This window comes from Protopterus annectens, chromosome 8.part0 (assembly GCF_019279795.1).
Source record: "Protopterus annectens isolate FY-2018-M chromosome 8.part0, PAN1.0, whole genome shotgun sequence".
Taxonomy (NCBI): domain Eukaryota; kingdom Metazoa; phylum Chordata; order Ceratodontiformes; family Protopteridae; genus Protopterus; species Protopterus annectens.
Window position 1 is genome coordinate 53,770,810 of NC_056741.1, and position 24,089 is coordinate 53,794,898.

At 46.7% G+C, this 24,089-nt stretch overlaps 1 protein-coding gene across 3 annotated transcripts in view; it reads right to left on the reverse strand.

The window, feature by feature from the left end:
* Window positions 1-24,089, reverse strand: part of USP5 (ubiquitin specific peptidase 5) — a 2,313,977-nt gene that overhangs the window by 509,432 nt on the left and 1,780,456 nt on the right. For all 3 annotated transcript variants that reach the window (XM_044079605.1, XM_044079604.1, XM_044079606.1), the window contains exon 14: window positions 21,989-22,077. In XM_044079605.1, the coding sequence (XP_043935540.1) occupies window positions 21,989-22,077 (89 nt within the window). The remainder of the gene's footprint in view (window positions 1-21,988; window positions 22,078-24,089) is intronic.

Below are 24,089 nucleotides of genomic sequence, written 5' to 3' on the forward strand. Positions count from 1 at the left end.
TTTGGAGGTAGATTTGGCATGCCTCCCATCCGTGGTAAAGTGTGGAAATGAAATCTGTATACTCGGGTAATAATATCCAGAGCCCATTTGTCCTTTGTTTTGATGTGCCAATTTTGTGGAAATAAAGCCATTTTTCCTCCCAAAGGTGCTGCCAAGGCAATTTTGCTTGGCAGGCAAAGAGGGAAGTCATTGTGTTTGTTTCCTTAAGGGTTGAGATCTTTCGTCTCCCACTCTGAGATGTTGTTTGCTATTGTCTAGGCCTGAAAGAACCTTGTGGCTGGGCCTCTGCCCCTTGGGTGTCTGTACCTACCTCTTTGGGGTCTGTCTGATGCAGGAAAGGACCAGTTTTTTGATAGCCAGTTTCTGCTGAAACGAGGAGGTTGTACCTGTAAGAAATCTTTAACTGTTTGCATAGATTTTGCCTTTTCTTCCATTTTCTTTAAAACTTCCTCTGCTTTGACACCAAATAAAACATCTTTCTGCAATGGAGCATCCAATAACTTTGCTTTGACATGTTCTGGTAAGGCTTGTTCTTTAAGCCAAGCATGCCTACGTATAACAGACCCTGTGACAGCTGCCCTACATGAGGCTTCCAATGAATCAAAACCACACTGCAAGGTATGCTTTCCCACCTGTTCTGCTGCATGCAGCAAATCCTGCATCTCTTTGAAATCAAGCTGATATTTTAGCATGTGGAATTGGCAGTTTAAGGCCCTCATGGCCAAAGTGGCAGACGTATACACTTTCTTTCCCCATCTTTCTAATGCTCTGGAATCTCTTTCAGAAGGAAGTGGATTCTTAGCAGTAGAGGCCTTAACCCCTTTGGGACCCTGGGAAATGGTTTCTGGGTCTGCAGTAGGACTTTTATATAGAAACTTATGAGTATCAGGGACTCAGTAGTATCTGTCTGGTTTAGCTGGTGCTGGAGGTAAGGAATCTGGGTTTAGATGAGTTTCGGAGTAAACATCATCCAAAATGTCTAAAACTGGAGGAATTGCTAGGGGTCTATGCTGTGGAAGAAGAAGAAACTTTGGCCTTCCCAGTGGAAGTGATCCCTCAAGGTGTGTAAAGTTTCTCCAAGGGAGTAGTCTTTGGGGGGGGGGGGGACAGAGGGAATGGACTCCAGCATCTGAATCTTCATAAGGAGGGAAGGGGTAATCCTGGTCCTCAGAGTTGCCTGAGGAAATGGATGCTAGGTCAGAGGAAGGATAATCTTCCTCCAGTCTAGGCCTTTTGTCAGGTGGGGGTTGGGATCCCCTGATAAGGGTAAATAAATCCTCAGCCATCTTAAGCATCTGTTTTTTAGGCATAGGGGCCTGTGGGGGGGTTGTGTGGACTCAGCTTCCTAACTTTCAAGGGAGCTTTAGCATAAGACTTATCAGAGATAGTTGTCGGTTTGAAGACGCCTTCAGAAACCGAAGGCCTATCCAAAATTTCCAGATCACCATCAGGACTGGCGTCCGAGGGGTGAGGTGGAACCGGTTCCTGAGGCCCAGCTGCTTCAGTCTGGGAGGCCGTCAGAAGTTCTGAATCAGCGGTAGTCAGGAGCTGCGTAGGCACCTCGCTGAAAACCAGAGAACCGGCGTCAGGCCTGGCTGAGGCCTCGGTAACTGGTCTTGGCCTTGGCTGTCTGTCCTTATCCTTGCATTTTTTAAACATTGCTGATGTCGGTTGCTCCGACGGCATGCTATAGTTAAATTTTCTGCCAAAATAATACTGGGCGAAATCTGCCCGACGCTTAATTGTACGTTTGTTGTACCTAGCACAAAACAGACAATCAGAGACGTCGTGGTCTGGGCCTAGGCAAGGAATACAATAAGCATGAAAATCCTTATGAGGTATTTGCTTCCCACAAGAAATGCAATTATTAACTTTGTCTGACATCGGTCTGAGGCAAGAAACGTTTCCCCAATGGGGTACTTGGCTTTAGAGAAGACTTCGGGCTGAAATTCGATTCGAAAATCTCAGGAGCTGGCCGACCGGCACTTGCGAACTGCTTCTGCTTAGGGCACCGTGCGGCAAGAAAGACTGAAGAAAATGGTGTCGGCTGACTCTTTTATACCCCTGTCTCACTGACCTCAGGGAAGAAGCGATGACAACCGACGCGGGACCAAGGCTTTGGGATTTTGCCGACTGCGGGACCGCCTGATGACAGGATAACCCAAGTGTGATGACTGCAGCAGTATAACACGATGAACATCAACATAAATGTGGCTCTGCTAAGGAGCTCTGCTCGCCGTGGTGGCAAAAAATCAACGTAGTCAAAGTTCAGATTCTAGAAGGTCGTACTTTATTGAAGCAAAAAGTACCAGAAGTACAATCACCATCGAAGCGTAGTTCCTTAATGGAAAGAGTGATCCTGAGGATTTCCTTTTATAAGAGTACCTGAGGATGTGTGTGTATCAGTGGAGGCCAATCAAGTTTGGGTGAAAAAACATTTATTGTGATTGGGCATGACAACTTGACATCACACCTTAAAATCTGATAGGTTAGATGCCCTGAGCCAGCTCATACGTGGTTAGTAGAATCACTCTAAACCTACAATAGTGAAGTTTGGAGATTAGCTAAAATTAGCTAAAAAAATGTAGTTAACTGAAAATAGTCTTGCTGGAAAAAATCAACCCTTGCTGGTAAAATACGTTGTTAGGCTACACTTTTCGAAATCTTCGTCAGGATGGTGGACGACCTAAAAGAGCATAATAAGCAAAGCCGAGTGTACTAGAGAAATAGCAACATGTATGTAAAACAACATGCATGTAAAATAAGAAACAGGCTAGAAAACCAAAAAATAAGACCAAAAAATAAGAACCAGGCTAGATATCCAAAAAATATGATACAGAAATTAAAAAGGGCAACAAAATAGTGAAAAATTCTTAAATAACGGATATCAATAGAAACTAATGTATTAAGATATGGAGCTGAATGAGGGCTGTTAATTAAAAAAAACAATCTTCAAAAGGCAGTGATATGTAACCTGAAAAGCTAGAAAGACATGGAAAAAAACAATACTGAACCATTGTAGAAAACCTGAAAGACATGAAAGACAAAAAAATACATTAATGAACCATTGACCAAAAACGAATGAAGGTAGACTGGCGAGATCAAAACTGTCTCTCGCACGAAAGGTAACATTTAGTCAGTAAATCTGTTAGAGGTCCAGGTGCAGAGGTTGTGGTATACTGTGTTTGATCTTTCTGAGATACAAGACAGGGGTCAAAGATTCTGCATAGTTAAGGCCTGGTCTTTTCCTTGCCTGCAAACGTATTTGCCACTCGAGTTCCCTCTTCTCAAGCAGCGAGTTGTGGTCCCCGCCTAGTGGGAATTAGGGATGCGTTCAAGAACATGAAGTTTGAACGTATTGTATCCTAGGTTCCAGAGAGCATGCACTGCCAGCTGGTATGTCACTTTCAAGTATTTTAAGTCATGCAGGTGTTTTGCTATCCTCGTTTTAGGGGAGTTTGACCATCTTGCCCACATAGAAAGCATTGCATTTGGTGCACGCTGCCCTGTAAACCACTCCTGTGACATTGCAGTCGCCTCTGACATTAGGTGTGTAGAGTCTCCTGCCATTGGGGCAGTAAAAGCCTGCGGCACCGCTCATGTGTCTACAGTAGTGGCAGGGAGGCTCACTGCAGGCAAAGGTACCAGGGTTGTCAAGTTTAACTTGGCAGGGTTGTTCCAGAAAGTCCCTAATGCTTCTCCCTTTTCTAGCTGTGAAGGAGGGTTTCTTCAGAAAAATGTGGCCGAAAGATCTGTTATTTGTGATGATGGGCCAATTGTCCATTATGATCGGGATGATGTCTTTGTAGTCCATAGAGAAGTCCAGAATGCAGCTGAACTGGAATCTAGCTTCTGGGGTCGTCTGTATCCTGGTGTCAGAGCCCTAGGGGCGCCAAGTTGGCACTGGCTGATGATGGGGTCGAGGATCCTGTTGATTAGCCCTTCTGAGTAGCCTCGGGCTAAAAAGTCCATTTGTAACTTTCGAATGTTGGTCAAGAAATCAGTCAAGTCCTGGGAGACTTGCGCTATATGGATACCTTGCGATTTAATCACGCTCACTTTCTGTTTGAAGGGGTGCATACTGCTGGCGTGCAGAAAAAAGTTTACCCTAGTGGATTTTTGATAGAGGTTGTGTGTCAGTGTGGTGGAGCCTCGTTTCTTCCTTGGGTAAAGATCCAGAAATTCGATGATCTCTGTACTTTGCTGGTAAAACGCAGGAATGCGGTGGTGTTGTGTTCAACCTGGTTGCCCTTCCAAACCAGGAAAATTTTGCCGATAAACCTGTTGTAGCACACTATGTTGTTAAAAAAGGTGGAACCGTATATGTGGTCCTGCTCCCACTTCCTTAGTGCCGTGTTTGCCAAACTTGGGGCCACAGCTGCTCCCATAACGATCCCAGTGCTCTGGAGATAGTAGTGCCCATTGAAGTGGAACAAATTGTTTCGGAGGAGCAGGGACAGGAGCCTACCCAGGTGGTCCACTTCCCCTGGTATGGCCGTGTGATCCTTCATGTAGGCTTCAGCCATGGCTGCAATGCAGAAGTCATGTGGGAGTACCGTGTAAAGGGACTCCACATCGATGGTGACCAGGATCCAGTCTCTGTCTATGGCTATGTCCTTGATCTTGTTGAGGAAGTCCAGAGAGTCTAAATTAAAGGAACTGTTGTTTTCTGCGAGAGGTTTTAGTTGGAAGTCCAGGTAGAGAGCTATGGTTTCCATGACGGAACCTCCACTGGCTACTACAGGTCTATATGGAGGGTCTGCTAGGTTTTTGTGTGGTTTTGGTATCCCAAAGAATGTTCCGACTATTAAATTAAAAAAAAAAAAACAAGCAACTTCTGCCCCCCTCCCAACCCGGTCATACAAGCTTTTCAGGACAAGTGTGAATTTGAGATCAGGTCTCTCTTATGCAAACGGAGGAAGAAAAGGATTTTTAACACCAACAAGGAAGAATTTCCAGCCCTCAGACAACTCAGCTCAGACCTTTTGAGAAGGGTCATGAAGGCTGACAAGGGTGGGGGGATACTAGTGACAGACACCACCTCCTACAATGACAAGCTCCACAGTATACTCAACGACCACTGGTATTATGACAGTGTAGATGACAACCTACGAGGACATCAGAACAGAAATCTTGAGGCTAGAGGATATGGACCTAATTGACGAAGGACATCAGAACAGAAATCTCAAGGCTAGAGGATACGGACCTAATTGACGAAGGACATCAGAACAGAAATCTCGACGCTAGAGGATATGGACCTAATTGACGAAGGACATCAGAACAGAAATCTCGAGGCTAGAGGATATGGACCTAATTGACGAAGGACATCAGAACAGAAATCTCGAGGCTAGAGGATATGGACCTAATTGATGAAGGACATCAGAAGAGAAACCTTGAGGCTAGAGGATATGGACCTAATTGACGAAGGGCTCACAGAATTCTTCTCCATCCACCACCCGAGGATTCCCCAGTTCTTCGGGATACCAAAGCCACACAAAAACCTGGCAGACCATCCATATAGACCTGTAGTAGCCAGCGGAGGTTCCATCACGGAAACCATAGCTCTCTACCTGGACTTCCACCTAAAATCTCTCGCAGAAATCAACAGGTCCTTTATTTTAGACTCTATGGACTTCCTTCAACAAGATCAAGGACATAGCCATAGACAGAGACTGGATCCTGGACACCATCGATGTGGAGTCCCTTTACAGAGTACTCCCACATGACCTCTGCATTGCAGCCATGGCTGAAGACTACATGAAGGACCACACAGCCATACCAGGGAAAGTGGACCACCTGGGTAGCTCCTCCCCCTGCTCCTCAAAAACATTTTTTTCTACTTCAATGGGCACTACTATCGCCAGAGCACTGGGATCGCTCTAGGAGCGGCTATGGCCCCAAGTTTGGCAAACACGGCACTAAGGAAGTGAGACCACATATAGGGTTCCACCTTTTCTAACAACATAGCATGCTACTACAGGTTTATCGACGACATTTTCCTGATTTGGAAGGGTAACCTGGTTGAACTGGAGGAATTCCTCATTTATATCAACACCACCACCGCATTCCTGTGTTTTACCAGCAAACAAAGTACAGAGGAGATCGAATTTCTGGATCTTTACACCTGAGAAGAAACAAGGCTCCACCACATTGACACACAACCTCCATCAAAAACCCACTAGGGTAAACTTTTTTCTGTACGCCACCAGTATACACCCCTTCAAACAGAAGGTGAGCGTGATTAAATCGCAAGGGATCCGTATAGCACAAGTCTTCCAGGACTTGACGGACGTCTTGACCAACATTCGAAAGTTACAAATGGACCTATTAGCCCGAGGCTACTCAGAAGAGCTAATCAACAGGATCCTCGACCCCATCATCAGCCAGCGCCAACTTGGCGCCCTTAGGGCTCCGACACCAGGATCCAGATGACCCAGAAGCTAGATTTCAGTTCAACTGCTTCCTGGACTTCTCTATGGACTACAAAGACATAATCCAGATCGTAAAGGACAATTGGTCTATCACAAATTTCTGGCGAAACCCTCCTTCACAGCTAGAAAAGAGAGAAGCATTGGGGACTTTCTGGAACACCCCTGCCAAGTTAAACTTGACAACCCTGCTACCTTTGCCTGCAGTGAGCCTCCCTGCCACTACTGTAGACACATGAGCGGTGCCGCAGGCTTTTACTGCCCCAAAGGCAGGAGACACTACACATCTAATATTAGAGGCGACTGCAATGTCACAGGAGTGGTTTACAGGGCAGCGTGCACCAAATGCAATGCTTTCTATGTGGGCAAGACGGTCAACTCCCTTAAAACAAGGATAGCAAAACCCCTGCATGACTTAAAATACTTGAAAGTGACAAACCAGCTGGCAGTGCATGCTCTAAGGAACCTAGGACACAATACGTTCAAACTTCATGTTATTGAACACATCCCTAAATCCCCACTAGGCGGGGACCACAACTCATTGCTTGAGAAGGGGGAACTCCAGTGGCAAATACGTTTGCAGGCAAGGAAAAGACCAGGCCTTAACTATGCAGAATCTTTGACCCCTGTCTTGTATCTCAGAAAGATAAAACACTGTATACCACAACCTCTGCGCCTGGACCTCTAACAGATTTACTGACTAAATGTTACCTTTCGTGCGACAGACAGTTTTGATCTCACCAGTCTACCTTCATTCGTTTTTGGTCAATGGTTCATTAATGTATTTTTTTTGTCTTTCATGTCTTTCAGGTTTTCTATAATGATTCAGTATTACTGTTTTTTTTCCGTGTCTTTCTAGCTTTTCAGGTTACATATCAGTGCCTTTTGAAGATTGTTTTTTTAATTAACAGCCCTCATTCAGCTCCATGTCTTAATACATTAGTTTCTATTGATATCCGTTATTTAAGAATTTTTCACTATTTTGTTTCTCTTTTTAGTTTCTGTATCTTATTTTTTGGATATCTAGCCTGGTTCTTATTTTACATGCATGTTATTTTACATACATGTTGCTATTTCTCTAGTACACTCGGCTTTGCTTATTATGCTCTTTTAGGTCGTCCACCATCCTGACGAAGATTTCGAAAAGTGTAGCCTAACAATGCATTTTACCAGCAAGGGCTGATTTTTTCCAGCAAGACTATTTTCAGTTAACATTTTTTTTAGCTAATTTTAGCTAATCTCTGAACTTCACTATTGTAGGTTTACAGTGATTCTACTAACCACGTATGAGCTGGCTCAGGGTATCTAACCTATCAGATTGTAAGGTGTGATGTCAAGTTGTCTTGCCCAATCACAAAAAAGGTTTTTTCACCCACACTTGATTGGCCCCCACTGACACACCCCCAGGTACTCTTATAAAAGGAAATCCTCAGGATCACTCTTTCCATTAAGGAACTACGCTTTGATGGTGACTGTACTTATGGTACTTTTTACTTCAATAAAGTACGACCTTCTAGAATCTGAACTTCTACTACGTCGATTTTTTGCCACCACGGCGAGCAGAGCTCCTTAGCAGAGCCACATTTATGTTGTTTTGCCTGTTTTTTTTTTTTGTATGTTTCATCTTTGATTTCTAGCTGCCTCACTAGCGGTTCCTCTCACCAGGCGACCTGACCAGCCAGAAAGTACAGTTTTGTACCTACCATAAATGTAGATGTCCGAACTGGATAGCATCTGCAGTCATAACAACTGGGTTGTCCTGTCGTCAGGCAGCCCTTCGGTCGGCCGGATTCCAAAGTCCGGGTACGGCTTCGGCTGATGTCGCACTTCACCCGACGTCATCTCTGTTGGTCTTCGGGTATAAAGGCATCAGCCGACGCCATTTTCCTCAGTGTTTCTTGCCCCAGATGCCAGTTGCCCTCTTGGAAGGCTAAATTTTGGGTAAATGCCAATGTTTCCAAAAAGATAGAAGGCAAACACAAAAAATAAGCATGTATGTACATATATACAAATAAATACACCATAAGAGACTCCCCCCCCCCCCCGCCAGCTAGCTATTAGGAGGGTAAATACCCTAGGAGTACCACAGAGGGGAAGGAGGGAGGGTAATCCTGACTGCAGATGCTATCCAGTTCGGACATCTACATTTATGGTAGGTACAAAACTGTACTATGTCCTTCATGGATGCATCTGCAAGTCATAACAACTGGGTAGAATACCATAGCCAACTAGGGGAGGAGGAAGAATAGATTATGGTGTGGTTAGGATCCCTTGCAGTACAGCAGTGGCAAACCCTGCTCGGGATCTGGAATACAGAGGTAAATTATAATGCTTGGCAAATGTATGCACGGAGGTCCAAGTAGCCGCCTCAATAATGTCCTTGGTTGCCACTCCTCGTAAGAAGGCTGTGGTAGTGGCTGTTGCCCTTGTAGAATGAGGTCTTATGTTCTGTGGAATTGGTTTTCCATGAAAGGAGTAACAGAATCGTATGCAATTTCCTATCCATTTGGAGATTGTCTGTTTGGAAATCGCTTTTCCTTCCCTTCCTGTTGCATAGGCTACAAACAGCTGGTCAGTTTTTCTGTTACTTTTTGTTCTGTCCAGGTAGTAGCGTAGCTGTCTATGTACATCCAAGGTATACAGCATTCTTTCCCCTCTGTTTTGTGGGTTTGGGAAGAAGGTAGGTAGGTGGATTGCCTGGTTTAAAGACACTCTGGATACCACCTTAGGCATAAATGTAGGATTAGTCCTCATGGACACTATCTTGGTGGAAGATTAGGTAGGGTTGTACTGCCATTAGGGCCTGAAGTTCAGAAACCCTTCTTGCTGAGGTTATTGCCAGTAGGAAAGCAGTTTTCCACAATAGATGATGCAGGTCTGCTGTTGCTGCTGGTTCAAAGGTGCAGTGTCAACTTTTCCAGCACAAAGTTCAAATCCCAAGCTGGCAATGGTGGTTTCCTAGGAGGTTTTACATTCTTGATCCCTCTGAGGAACTGCCTGAGTAAAGGATGTGAAAAGACAGGTGGGTCAAAGCTGTATTCTGCTGAAATAGCTGATGCATGTATCTTGATGGAGGAATAGGACAGGCCTGTATGTAGAAGCTCTGCCAAATACTCCAGAATGTTAGCAATGTCTATATTGGACACATCTTTTCCTCTTTCAGCACTCCAAATGACAAACCTTTTCCATTTTCCTGCATAGTTCCTTCTTGTTGAAGGTCTGCGGGCTTCAAGGATAATGTCTTTAACCCTTTGGGAAAGCTCTGGATTAGTTGCTGCTATGTGATGTTCCATGCAGTCAGTTGCAAAGTTTTTAGGTTTGGATGCATGATGCTGTAGTTGTTCTGGGTTAACATCAAAGGCATCAGGAGTATTGGCCATATTTTGTCCCGAGACATGCTCCTCAGCAATGGGTACCAGTGTTGTCTTGGCCAGTTTGGAGCTATCAGGGTTATCCTTGGACGTTCCTCCTTGATTTTTAGTAGTACCTTGTGTATCAAGGGAAGAGGTGGGAATGCATATGCTGTCAGACCTTTCCAGCTGAAGGAGAGCGAGTCCACTTTCCATGCAAGTGGGTGGAACGTCCTTGTGCAGAATTTTTTGAGCTGGTGATTGAGAGGGGAAGCGAATAGATCTATCTGTGGTATTCCCCATTTCTTTGAGATGGCCTTGAAGATGTCCGGGTGTAGCATCCATTCGTGAGCATCCGAGGTGGTTCTGCTTAACATGTCTGCTAGAGTATTCTCCTTTCCTGTTACGAATATTGCCTGTAACTGGATGTTGTAGCTGAGCGCCAGGTTCCAAAGGTCCAAAGTCATTCTGCATAGGGGGTATGAATGAGTGCCTCCCTGTTTGTTGATGTACCACAGGACTGTGGTGTTGTCTGTCCTTATCATCAAATGTCCTGCTTTGAGGAATGGTCTGAATTTTTGGATTGCCAGCTTTACTGCCAGCATTTCTTTTAGGTTGATGTGCAAATGGAGCTGGTCCTGTGTCCACAATCCTTGCGCATTTGTCCAGCATGTGAGCCCCCATCCTAGGTCTGAGGCGTCTGTTGTGATGGTTTGGCTTGCTTGATAGTTGTGAAAGGGTAGGCCTGGGTTTGACTGGCATGCTTGAGCCCACCATAGGAACTCCTGTTTTAGGCATGGGATTAGAGGAATTTCTGCTTCTAGGCTGTGCCTGTGTTGGGACCATAAATTCTTTAGGTACCACTGTAGTTTTCTCATATGTAGTCTGGCATGTGGAACCAAGATTATGCAGGATGCCATGAAGCCCAAGGCCTGTAGAACTTTTCTTGCTGTTAGCTTGTTCTGTTTTGTTAGTGCCAAGAAGTAAAGAGGGAGTTATTTTTGTTTTTCTGCAGTTAGGAATGCCATTTGTTTTACTGTGTCCAATTCCGCACCCAAGAATGTCCTTGTTTGGGATGGTATCAGCTTTGACTTTTGTAAATTGACTGTGTATCCCAGTGCTTGTAGCAAGTAAATGACCCTTTGTAAATCTGTTGTCAGCTTGCTTTTGTTGTCCCCCTGTAGCAGACAGTCGTCCAGGTATGGATAAATTTGGATTCCCTGTAGTCTGCAGTGGGCGATTACTGATGCCAGGCATTTTGTGAATACTCTGGGCGCAGTAGATAAGCCAAAGGGCAATGCTGAGAATTGATAGTGCTCTGATCCTGCAAGAAATCTGAGGTATCTTCTGCAAATTGGTCGTATGGGGACGTGCAGGTATGCCTCCTTGAGATCTAGAGTTACCAGCCAGCACTCCTTGCCCAGCATGGGAAGAAGTCGCTGGAGGGTCAGCATTTTGAATTTTGGGACAATGATGTATGTATTTAAGATGGACAGGTCGAGAATAGGTCTCCAGCTTTTTTCCTTTCTTGGAACTAGGAATAGTCTGGAGTAGAATCCTTTGCCTTGTTCTGTTATTGGCACTTTTTCCACAGCTTTCATCTTTGTTAGTTGCATTATCTGCTGTAGAGCTTCTGTTTTTTGATTTGGAGGCAGGTTTGGCATTCCTCTTTTGACTGGTAAAGTGTGGAAGTGGAACCGGTATCCTTGGTCTATGGTTTGCAGAATCCACTTGTCTTTTGTGATATAGTGCCAGTTTTTCGAAAATAAAGTTAATTTTCCGCCTAATGGTGCTGCTATTTGTTCCCTGGTAGGCGGAGTTAGAATCAAGTCACTGTGCTGTTGTAGTGGCAGTGGCTGTGTCTGTGCCTCTGTTATTACCTTGCCACTGTCGTCCTCTGTAGGCACCCCCTCTGGATTGATTTCTGCCTCTGGGACGTCTATTCCTGCCCCTTTGGGATCTTGTGGAGTCAGGAAAGGACCAATTTTTGGCAGGCCAGTTCCTGCTAAACCTTGGGGGTTGAACCTGCAAGAAATATTTAACCGTTTGTACAGATTTTGCTTTTTCTTCCATTTTCTTCATTACCTGCTGGGCAGGTGTACCAAACAAACTGGCCTTATCCATAGGTGCATCTAATAACTTAGCTTTAACATGATCCGGTAAGACCTGTTCCTTCAGCCATGCATGTCTTCTTATCACTGTGCCAGTCATGGCTGATCTAAATGAAGCCTCCAGTGCATCATAGCCACATTTTAAGGAATGGTTACTAACCTGTTGTATGTTATTTACCATTTCTAATATATATTTCTTATCTATAGTGTCATCAGAGGATAGCTTTTTAGTTAACTGATCAAGCATAAACTCTTGGTATTGTATCATGTGAAACTGACAATTTAAAGCTCTAGCTGAGAGAGTAGCGGAGGTGTAAACCTTTTTGCCCCATCTGTCTAAAGACCTGGCTTCCCTTTGAGAAGGAATAGGGTTTTTTGCTGTGGTCGAGACTGCTGCTTTAGGCCCCTGGGATATGGTTTCGGGGTCTGCAAGTGGGGCCTTGTATAAGTGGTGATGAGTGTCTGGAACCCTGTAAAATCTGTCTGGTTTGACAGGGGCTGGAGGTAAGGAATCTGGTGCAGAGCAGACATCATTAAATGCATCGTCCACAACAGAGAGGACAGGAGGTATAGCTAAAGGCCTGTGTTGTGGTAGGTGCAGAAAAGTCCTAAGTCTTTTTCTGGAATCTGAGAAATCCTGTTCCTGCCATTGGAATTGTTCTCGCATGGCATGTAAGGTTTCCCCAAAGGAGAATTCTTCTGGTGGAGAAGCAGCTGGAATGGATTCTTCAGCATCTGAGTCTTCATAATTGGAGAAATGAGCCTCTGGCTGGTCTGTAATATCAGAGTCCTCAGCGGAATCATCAGAGGACACAGGCTCGGGGCGGTCTGCTCTAGGTCTCTTTTCTGGGGCTGAGAGGCCCTGTCTGGGTGAGATTGAGATCCCCTAATTAAGGATATTAAATCCTCTGCCAGAGTAAGCATTTGTGAACTAGAAGTGGGCCTAGTAGAGGGGGGCTTAACAGGCACTGATTTAGTAGATTTGGCTGCTTTAGCCCTGGCAAAGGCCTTAATAGACATGGCTGCAGGAGGCCTAGCAGCACCACGTGCTGGGGTAGAGACATCCAAAGGGATGGTGTCTGATAAGTCACTAGTAACCACTGGAGGTAAGATTTCTGAGGCCGTTTCAAGTAAGGTAGCAGGAGCCTCAGTAGTAGTCATTGATTCAGCTGTGCTTTGATCAGTTTTCTCGGTTTCGGCCGAAACCGAGACACTTGCGGTTTGCTTAACCATGGTTTCGGCCGAAACCGCGGACCGCGAGTGTCGGTCTTTTTCTTTGCGTTTTTTAACCATCTGGGTAGTCGGAGGATCCGACGGCATGATGTACGCAAAATCTGAGCCGAAAAACTGTTCAGCAAACTCCGACCGACGCCTAAGCGTTCGTCAGTTGAATGAGGCACAGGCTGAACAGGCTGCTACGTCGTGGTCTGGGCCTAAACAAGGCAAACAGTAAGAGTGGAAATCTTTATGAGGTATTTGTTTCCCACAAGTTAAACAGTTATTGACTTTTTATGACATCGGCTGAGGCAAGAAAGAGTCCCCAACGGGGTACTTAGCTTTTAGAAGTCTTCGAATTAGAAGTTATGTACTCACCATAACGTTCCATCTGAGTAGGTGACTTCATTCGGATGCAACCTGTGGGTATCGGATCCGATCTCGGATCCGAGCCGGCAATTCAAAAGCTTAGGCTCCGAGCTCCTAGCTCCTCCCTCTTACCCATAACCCCTTGCCAAGCCCTGACTGACCTCAGATTGAGTTTGCCTCAAAATACTGACCACAGTATACTAAAACAGCATAAATACTCACTCTATAAAGGTCAGGGGGATGGAGGGATGAGTTGCATCGAATGAAGTCACCTACTCAGATGGAACGTTATGGTGAGTACATAACTTCTAAATCTGAAGTAGGCAGACTTCATTCGTCTGCAACCTGTGGGACAGAGTCCCTAGCTACCTGAATCTTGGGCGTCATGGAAGGATGTTCCGAGCACCGCTGAGCCAAAGGATGCTCTTCCTCTAGAAACAACATCCACCTTGTAATGAGAAATAAAAGTATGAGGCGAGGCCCAAGTAGCTGCCGCGCAGATATCATCCAACGAAACACGGGACTTAAAGGCGGCTGACGAGAAACTGCCCTAGTAGAATGAGCCGTAACCCTCTGAGGAGCAGGTCTGCCTGAAGTGTCATATGCCTGCAGAATGCAATTAGCAATCCATTTAGATAGAGTGACTTTAGATACTGCTTTACCCAGAGCAAATTTAGCAAAGGAGACGAACAGCTGATCTGATTTCCTGTGGCCAGCTGTCCTGTTAATATAAAAACGTAATTGTCTATGAACATCCAATGAATGCAATTTGTATTCTCCTTTGTTTGAATACTTGGGAAAAAATACAGGCAAACTGATTGACTGGTTAATATTGGATTCAGAAGAGACCTTCGGAAGAAAAGATGGATTGGTCCTGAGGCACACCCTATCAGGGAAGAAAGAAAGATAAGGCGGTTTGACACAAAGCCTGAAGCTCAAACACCCTTCTGGCTGAAGTGATAGCTACCAGAAAGGCAGTCTTCCAGGAAAGGTATTTTAAATCAGCAGAAGCTGCAGGCTCGAAGGGAGGAGCAGTAAGGGCCTGCAGGACTAAAGACAAGTCCCAAGGTGGTACAACCTCCTTGACTGGAGGCCTTAACAAAAAAACTCCTTTGAGAAAAGTTTTGCATAATTTCGCTGTCATAAGGGGAGCTGTGTCATGACCAATGTGATAATGCGAGATAGCCAATTGTACCTTAATCGTGGAAGAACTAGCCCCTTGATGAAAGAGGTCTGTTAGAAAATCTAGCACCGCAGAGATAGGTGCTGAAAAGGATCCACAGTTCTCTGTCCTGCCCATATAGAGAACCTCTTCCATTTACTCCGATAAACCTGTCTGGTGGAAGGTTTATGAGCAGCCACCAAAATGGCTTTGACCGGTGAAGAGATACCCGGAGTCCTAATTAAGGTTGGAATTGGAGCAGCCAAGCTGTCAACTTCAGGGTCCGCAGATTGGGAACTGGCATTCCCAGAGGGTGAGAGATGAGATCCAAATTGGATCCAGAATCCATGGTGGATTGATTTTGTGAGACCATACGAAGGGGAACCAAGGTTGTCGAGGCCAGAATGGGGCAATGAGAATCATTCTGCTCCCCAAACTGTTGGCTTTCTGCAGAAGCCTCTGCATCAGAGGAAGTGGAGGGTAGGCATAAAGGAGACCGGGAGGCCAAGCATGCACCAGAGCATCCTCGAACTCCTGGTGGGGAAGCAGAGCGAAGAAATTGTCGCATTTGGCGCTTGAGGGAGAAGCAAAAGATCGCAACAGGGTTGCCCCAACGGCAAAAATCTTCTTCGCTACTTGAAGATTGAGGGACCACTCGTGTGGAGAAAGGATGGTGCGACTGAGCTTGTCCGCAAGGATGTTGGACTTTCCCGAATGTGCGTTGCTATCAGAAAGCGTTTGGTGGAAATTGCCCATTCCCAGACTCTCATGGCCTCTCGACAAAGGGGTAAGACCTGGTTCCTCCCTGCTTGTTGATATACCAGACTACGGACATGTTGTCTGTCTGAATCGCAATAGTCCCTGTAGGAAGAACGTGGTGAAGTGCTTGCAACGCTAGGAGCACCGCCCTCATTTCCAGGACATTTATATGCAATGACGTCTCTGTGGGATTCCACGTGCCTTGGACAATCTTTCCCAGAATGCCCCCACCCGAGGCAAGAAGCGTCCGTGGTCACTGTGGCTCGGGAAATGCAGCAAAAGGTCTCCCTGCTAGGGGCCCGGAGAAAGAAGCCACCACAGAAGGGAGTCCCTGCACGCTCTGCTGACCGCAATCGGAGCGTTTAGAGACGAACAAAGAGGAGACCACTGAACTTGAAGGGTCCATTGAAGAACCCGCATAAAACGGGCATGAATTAGAAGCGGATAGCTGCCGCCATAGAACCTAGGGCCCTCAGGACCCGAAGCTGCAGTTGGAGATGGTTGCAGGATTGCTGTCACATGACACCTCAGGCTGGCGATACGGTCTGGGGTGAGGAAGGCTCGCATTGATCTGGTGTCTAGTCTTCCTCCTATGAAATCTATAATTTGAGTTGGATTCAGAAAGATTTCTCCCAGTTGATCGTGATGCCCAGCCTTGGTGCTAGTTGAAGAAAGTAATCCCTGGCTGAGCACAGAAGATGCCTTGATGATGCCGTCAGGAGCCAGTCGTCCAGGTACGGAAAGACCTGTAATCCCTGGAGCCTCAGGTGGGCCGCTACCACCGCTAACACCTTGGTAAACACCCTGGGGGCTGAGGTGAGACCAAAGGGAGGACCCTGAACTGATAATGACTGGCTCCCAGCCGAAGCGAAGAAACCTCCTGGATCGCCTGTCCATCCGAATGTGGTAGTACGCATCCTTGAGGTCTATGGAACACATCCAGTCGTTCTCCCTCAAGAGGGGAGTATAGATTGCAGGGTGACCATCCGGAACTTTTGCTTGGTTACTGACAGGTTCAACAGGGAAAGGTCTAAAATTGGTCTTAAGTCCCCCGTCTTCTTTGGCACCAAAAAGAACCTGGAGTAAAACCCTAATCCGGCTTGATCTGGGGACGCTGGATGGCTCTTTTTCCTAGCAGCTGCTCGATTTCGATAGCTGCCGCCTCCCTTTGGTCAGGTGGAACATCTGGGAGGCTGCGAGATTTGGGAATCTTGAATAGGGGTATTGAATATCCTCTGGATATAAGTCGAAGCACCCAACTGTCTGTTGTTATGGACTCCCAAGAAGTCAGGTGCATCGAAAACCGCCCCCCGACTGCCTCCAGAGACGGACAGCCGGGCAAAGCTTCAGGGCTGCTGCGTGGGTCTCTCAGAGAAGGGTTCTCTGGACCCAAAATTGCCAGGAGCCCCCCTGCCTCTGGCACGACGACCTCCCCCGTCCTCCTCTGCCACGGAAGGACTGGTTATCTGGAGCAGGTTGGGACTGCTGCGACTTCCGGAACCACATCTTCTTCTGTCCCTTTTGGTTCTTAGAGAAGGACCTCTGGGGAGCTGAGAAGCGGACTCCGGCAGACAGCGTCTTCCGTCCTTTCGCTCTGGACTAATGTCTGGCGAACTGTCTCGCCAAACAAGGCAGAACCTTCGAACGGCGCATTCGCGAAGGTCGCCTTTAAGAGCTCTGCATAGTCACAATGGCGGAGCCAGGCCTGTCGCCTCATGACAAGGCCTGCTCCGCTGGCTCTAGCGCTCCCTCAGTAGCATGAGACAGCAGCCGCATAGATGTATTGGATACTGATCTGAGAGTGGCCATTGGGTGGAGTAAACCTGTTTATCCTCACTCGAGATGGACTCCGGGGGAGATGCAGCGTATTCTTTAATCAGATCCCGCTGCATCCTAATGACATGTGCCATGTAGTTCAGCGCTCTCAAGGAGAAGGTCGCTGAACTAAAAACTCGCTTCCCAATGCGATCCATCGAACGGGACTCCTTGCCCGGAGGATGGACGGAGGGACTCTCCTGGGCCAATTCCCTCTTCGTGGCTGCAGCCATCATCATGGCATCTACTGGGGGACCCTTACTCCAGTGGGTGCGGTCTGATGGAGGAGAAAGAATGCGGTCCGGCGCTTAGGGATAGGCTCAATGGTGTCCGGATCCTTCCACGCCTGATGGATATAAGATCCACCAGGGGTCAGCAGGAGGACACCCAAGAGGTAGAAGGGCCTCGAATGCCTCCAAGAACACAGACTCGTCCGAAGAAGCCTTGGGGCAGACCACCCCCTGATCCTTAACATCTCCATGATGTCTCCAAATGAGACGTCCTCAGGGGTGACCTAGGGGAGCCTTCCCTTCATCCAAGTCCGTGTCTTCAGTGACGGACTCAGGGAGTCCATGTGCCTCCTCTTGCACTTACGCCCGAGGTACTTCATCGGGGGCTGTCCGAGGAGTACTCTTCAGCAGATGGGTGTTCCAAGGGAACCACTTGGGACATCGAGGCGGGCTGTCCCTGGGAGCGGCTGGTGGGGGCCTGGCCCAACTGCAATGGAGTGCGGGATGGAGCCGTGGCAGGGACCGGGGTCCGGATGTCCTCGACAGTGCCCTTTCCATAACGTTGAAAGCCGAGGGGAGCCAGCTTCTCTAAGCCCCGAGAGCTGACCCCACCGGATCCGACGACGGATCGGAGTCGGAGCCGAAACCGTCGGATCCGAGACCAGTGTGCTCCGACCTGGACGGAGCCGAAGACACACCAGCTCCCTCGGATCCGAGGCTCGCCCTCGGCTCCGAGAGGTCGGGTCCGGCACCAAGCACTCAAGGGATGGGACGGATCCGGTGCGCCGACCTATCGGATCAGACCCACCCCGGATCCAAATCTGCACGGCCAAAGCTCCGAACCCGTGGTATGGGTCGGAGAAGGAGCTAATGGGGAAAAAGGTGAAGCCTCCCGGATGGGGGCTAGGAGCACTCCATTTGCATTTGGGCCTGGATGAATTTCCTCATCATCCGGTCCATATCAGCTTCGCTCATTGAAAAGGTCGATCTAGAGGAGGCCACCGAAGCGGACCTAGAGAGCCGTCTCGGTGACCTCCTGGAAGGGCTAGCCTCCTCCTCCTCAGGTCCAGGAGAGAACCGAGGGGAGTGGAGCCGAGGAGGAGGACGGCTAGAAGGCACAGGGGAGGCCCGCTTAGATGGAGGAGCCGAACTAGAAGCTTCGGCTCTCCTCTTGTGGTGCTTCTCCCTGTGCCTCTCCTTCTGCCTCTCCCTAGAAGAATCCTTCCCCTCTGGCAACTTTAAGGGAGGTTGAGTCCCAGCCGGAGGGGGAGAACTCACAGCAACAGGTTGCTGACTGGAAGGGCAGAGGCGAAGCAGTATCTGGGGTAAAAGACCCGCCAGCACCAACTTCGACCTCCGTTCCTTAAAGCCGGGGTTGAACCCTGCACAAATGGTACAACCAGAAGACAGGTGTTCAACCCCAAGATGACCGAGTGTGGCCATCTGCTGGGGACAGCTTATGGCCACACTGCATTTCGAAAAAACAGCCTTAGGGGCTTCAGACATTACACCTAAGGCCTAAAACACACACACACAAAACAAACTACGAAAACCCGAGAAAAATTAACTAAAGAGGGAGGAAAGCCTTAACCACACACAACACTAACTAGATTAATAACCAAAAAAGAGAATTTGAAAACTTTTCCTGTCAAAAAATCTACACTTATCTCAACCACGCCAGGAGCTCTAGAATTCCGTTGCTTCTTGAAAAGCGGCAAACGAAATCTGGGGTCAGTCAGGGCTTGGCAAGGGGTTATGGGTAAGAGGGAGGAGCTAGGAGCTCGGAGCCTAAGCTTTTGAATTGCCGGCTCGGATCCGAGATCGGATCCGATACCCACAGGTTGCAGACGAATGAAGTCTGCCTACTTCAGATGTAGTATTCGGAAGTAGTAATCTCTGGATCTGACCGACCGGCACTTGCGAACAGCTTCTGCTTCGGGCGCCACGCGGCAAGAAAGACTGAGGAAAATGGCGTCGGCTGATGCCTTTATACCCGAAGACCAACAGAGATGACGTCGGGTGAAGTGCGACATCAGCCGAAGCCGGACCCGGACTTTGGAATCCGGCCGACCGAAGGGCTGCCTGACGACAGGACAACCCAGTTGTTATGACTGCAGATGCAACCATGAAGGACATCTACGACCTGTATACGAAGCCTTTCTAAAGTCTTTACTCAGCCTTCAACCACAAGTGCTTGGGTACGTACACAGCCTTTCTCAAGGCTTTACCGGTAGCCCAGCTTCTTCGCCGACATCCCAACGTACCTTTATTAAGGCAGCCTACCTGGTCATCCATTTGTTCATGGCTTCCCTAGGGTATTTTATTTGTGAATATTTTGCTGGAAAGAGGAAAAATACAAAAAGGGAGGGGAAGCGTCCAAAAGCTCGAGAGATTAAGACTTGCTTGGAAATTACAACCCTAAGAATTAAAAACAAACAGGAGAGAGAGCACTGAGCCTCAAGGATCAGACTCGAGTTCAAGTGACAACTGAGATCTGAGGGACTGTCAGGATGGAGTGGCATTATGAGAAGGAGGGAGGAACCTGAGCCTTGGAAGCAAAGTCTGAAAGTGTTGGCATTGGACACCCACAAGTTGCGATGGATGGAAAAGACAATATCAGGTCTGGTAGTTCTCCTGGGAGAATGGGTCTACTTAAGGCACCTCCCCAATTTGCCCATAAGGACTGTAAAAGCTGCTCTATATATGATGCAATATGTGGTTGTCAGTGGGAATCCTGCTCAAAGGTTCTGTAGTCAGATTACGGTCTGATGTGACATGGTCATGCCTGCCTAGATGACTAATTCCCAGGCTTGCACTACTAACCTATAGAGGGAGGCTACAGGTCTGCATCCCACTATTTGTGCACCACAATATAGTGGCATTGCTTATGATCAGAATAAGCTTTTCTGGCTCTAAATACAGCTGAAAACTTTGATAGCCTGAAGTATTGCTAGCATTTCTTTTCAAATTATGTGGACATGTTTTGGTACTGGTCCACCTGCGCTAGACTTGAGTTTTCCCCAAACTCTGCTACAGGCATCTGTTGCCAGGATTTGTATATTATTTGGGGACATGGCATGCCTGCATTCTCCTCTTACCCGAGTTGCCCACAACACAGCTCCTGTTGGATGCACAATTGTCACACGATTTGCTCCCAGTGCACCTGCAGACACCACTGGATTCCCATTCTGTAATGCCTGGTCAAGGATACCAAAGAATGACCGATACCAAGAACCTCAGCACCTTCAGGAAGTCAGTCACTATCACAGGGGATCTCTGAACCTATATATATGAGGAAAAAATATTAAAAGGAACACTGTCCATGGGCAGATAGACCTTTCACACCTCTGTGTCCAGAGAAGCTCCCATTAGATCAAAACTTACACATAGGCTAAGATGCCCTTAGTCTGCCTTCCAGATCCTCTTCCATTGCATCTTTCAACGAGCAGTCAGCATATGGACAAGTAAGCAGGTTATTAGGCATGCTAGTACTGCACCCAGGGACTTGAAGACTCTGGGAGCAGTAGCCAGTCCAAAGGGCATGGATGCAAACCAAAAACGGTGCCCCCTCCATGTCCAGATCTAGATATATCTGTTTCCTGTACATGGGAGATGCACAGGTAGGTGTTGGTGATTTAGTGACACTACAAATGTTCTGGAGTAAGCAAGGTGAGGAGAGACTGCAAATCTCTAGTCACTACTTCCAGTTTAAATATGTTCTTAGCAGCAACACTGAAACTTAATTACAAAAGAATTACAGCATATGTGCCACTAAATTCTAAACTTCAAGACTGAGCATCAGAACACAGCTAAACGCGCACACAAGCGATAGATCTACACATGAGGAAATGCTCTGCTCTCTTACTGAACTGCATCTTGGGCTCTGTTGCACCACGTAAGCATACAGAAATGATACCAGAGCATATAAACACTAGTCCTAGTTTCATGGCACAGCCATCCCTGGTTCTAATAGTGTCCTGTATACTGGAAGAGGAAGTGGAAGGGATAATTAAGTGGGAACTGTGAAATGGTTCATGTTGAGGGTGGACAGACAACATGCTTGTTTCAGGCTTTGTCCAGCTTGGCAAGCTTCTCATGAAGACAGGTGATGCTGTGAGGAGCTTCTGGACTGAAGGGTGCAAAGGGGTGCAGAAGTCAAATGCTTGGAGCAGGTAACATCCCCCATTGCTTTGTTGCACTCCCTGCCCTGCAGCCACAAAACCATGACACACCCACACACAAGGTGCACCTGAAATACTTGGATCTTCCTAGTAAGATGACCCCCACCATCACTTGACCCAACTCTCTAGGTCCAATATGGACTGCAGGAATGAGCAGGTCAGAAGATAAATGGACTGGACTCAATGACAAGTGGACAGGACATAAAAAGAAATGAAGAAAGAAAAATAAAATAACACTGAGGCAAGTCGATACACACCCATTTCAACTTAATGGTGGTGGGATGATGGACAGGAGTAAATTCATTTGACATTTATACAGAATTATCATGTTTTAAATATGCTCCAAAGTACAAACAAATCTCACTTACCAAGCTTCTTTGGTACCCAGTCCAATCCAAATGTAAACTTCTTAATTTGAAGTACCAGATAATCAGGGAAGGAAGCAAATCGAGTTGTCCTGAAAGGAGAAAAAGATAGTTAAAACATATGAAACAATACCAGAACTGTTTATAGACATTACTCTGGACTGCTTATTTAACTGTCATTAGAAGTAAACAAGGTGACCTTACATACTTCCTACACTGAGATTTATTAATCCAGAAATTATATCAGATAGCCTATACTGAGAGCCAGACATGATCGCTTGGTGACAACAGTGCTAGGTTTGAGATATTAAGCACTCCAGGGGAGAGGCTGATGATTTTAGAACAGTTGGCAAGAGCCATGGTTAAGCAGACCACTGCAACAATAGCTTTATGTACCAGTCTTCTAAGCCTTAAATCACCACTTTCTTTTTAGTGGAGAAGTTCACAATAAGGCCGCGGTGGTGCAGTGGTTAGCGTTGTCGCCTCACAGCAAGAGGTTCTCCGGTTCAATCCTCAGCTGGGTTGCCTTCTGTGCGGAGTCTGCATGTCCTCCCTGTGGGTTTCCTCCCACATCCCAAAGACATGCTGTAGGTGGATTTGACACACTAAATTGGCCCTAGGTGTGTGTGTGTGTGTGTGTGTGTGTGTGTGTGTGTGTGCCCCTTCTGTGGAAGGTTGGGTGACGGGCTGGCAACTCAACACTGTAAAACTCCACTGCCAATCATGAGCGGACAGGTGATCCACTGTGGTGACCCCTAAACCGTGAAAAGCCGAAAGAAGATACTTGAAACAACTGGAAACATACTGCTAAGAAAGCCTGTAAGCATAACAATAACAAGTCTCTGATCAGTAACAGTGATGCTGGAAAGTGCAGCTGCCTGTCAATGCTGTGTGTGAATAAAAGCTAAAGGAGTAGTCACCCAACATCAACAGAGTACCCCCCAATGAGGTCTTCTTTCTGAAAACCGTCATTACAATTTTCTGTCCACAGTATCCATAATCTCTGGCTATAGTGCTATGCACTGGGACTGCATTAGAAAGGTGTTCTCAAGCTCCATGCTCCAAATCTAGACTCCAGTGGAAAATGGAAGGGCCACAAAAGATGCCCTACCAGATAATGAAGGAGTGGTCATCCAACAGAAGGTAAGGCAGCAGAAAGCAAGTATCATTGCCTTAGAAACTCCTCACTCAGATCAAATTACATGGCAAGAACTCATTTACCAGTTATATTACAGTCCATCTGTAGTGGGCAGTAGCTGGGTAAAATCATAAATATCATTTTTACACATCCAAAAACGGAGACGGGCCACAGACACCAAATGAAGATCTGAGTTAGAAGGCTGAATCATAAAACATCAAAATACCAAAGGAAGCTTGCCTTGGTTTTCTGCTCTAGAGTCTTACGTTCAGTAAAGACCAAGTATTCGCAATGCACGTCTCCATAACAGACTAGCTGTACAACAAAGTAGAGGAAAGTAAATATCTCACTCACAGAATGATAGGGCCCAAAAGTTGGCTGGTCACTCAATGGCAAAATAATGCAGACAATTCATTTGGAAAGGGTACTTCAAGTACTGGCAAAAGCATCCTGCCTCCTTTACAAAAGAAAAGGAAAACAAACAGGCTGCTTTCTTTTTTTTTTTTTCTTTTTAAACCAGCATGTCTTCATACGCAAAATGTGCAACAAGTTATTTATTTATTTTTTAAGTGAGCTCCCAGCACAGATCCATCACACCTAGAAACCTAGCCCTGAATGGAAAAGAGGGTCTGGAGCTTCAAAATCTGCCTGGTGGATATGAAGGCCACAGTAAAACAAGGTCTCCCAAGAGACAAGACAAGTAAAAACATCTGCCTCTTTAAACAGGCACAACTTATTTGGGATACAGGTCATGAGAACTAGAGTACCTGCGCCAGTCTGTTCTACTAAAGCCTTCTATGCAGATACCCCCCCCCCTTTGTCTGTCATGTAAGGCCTTTCCTGAAGATACATAACCTGAAACACACACATGCGCACAACATGCATACAGGGTGTGTGTGTGTGTGTGTGTGTATACTTAACATATGTATGGATCCCTACTGAAATGTCAGCACTCATAAAAGAGCC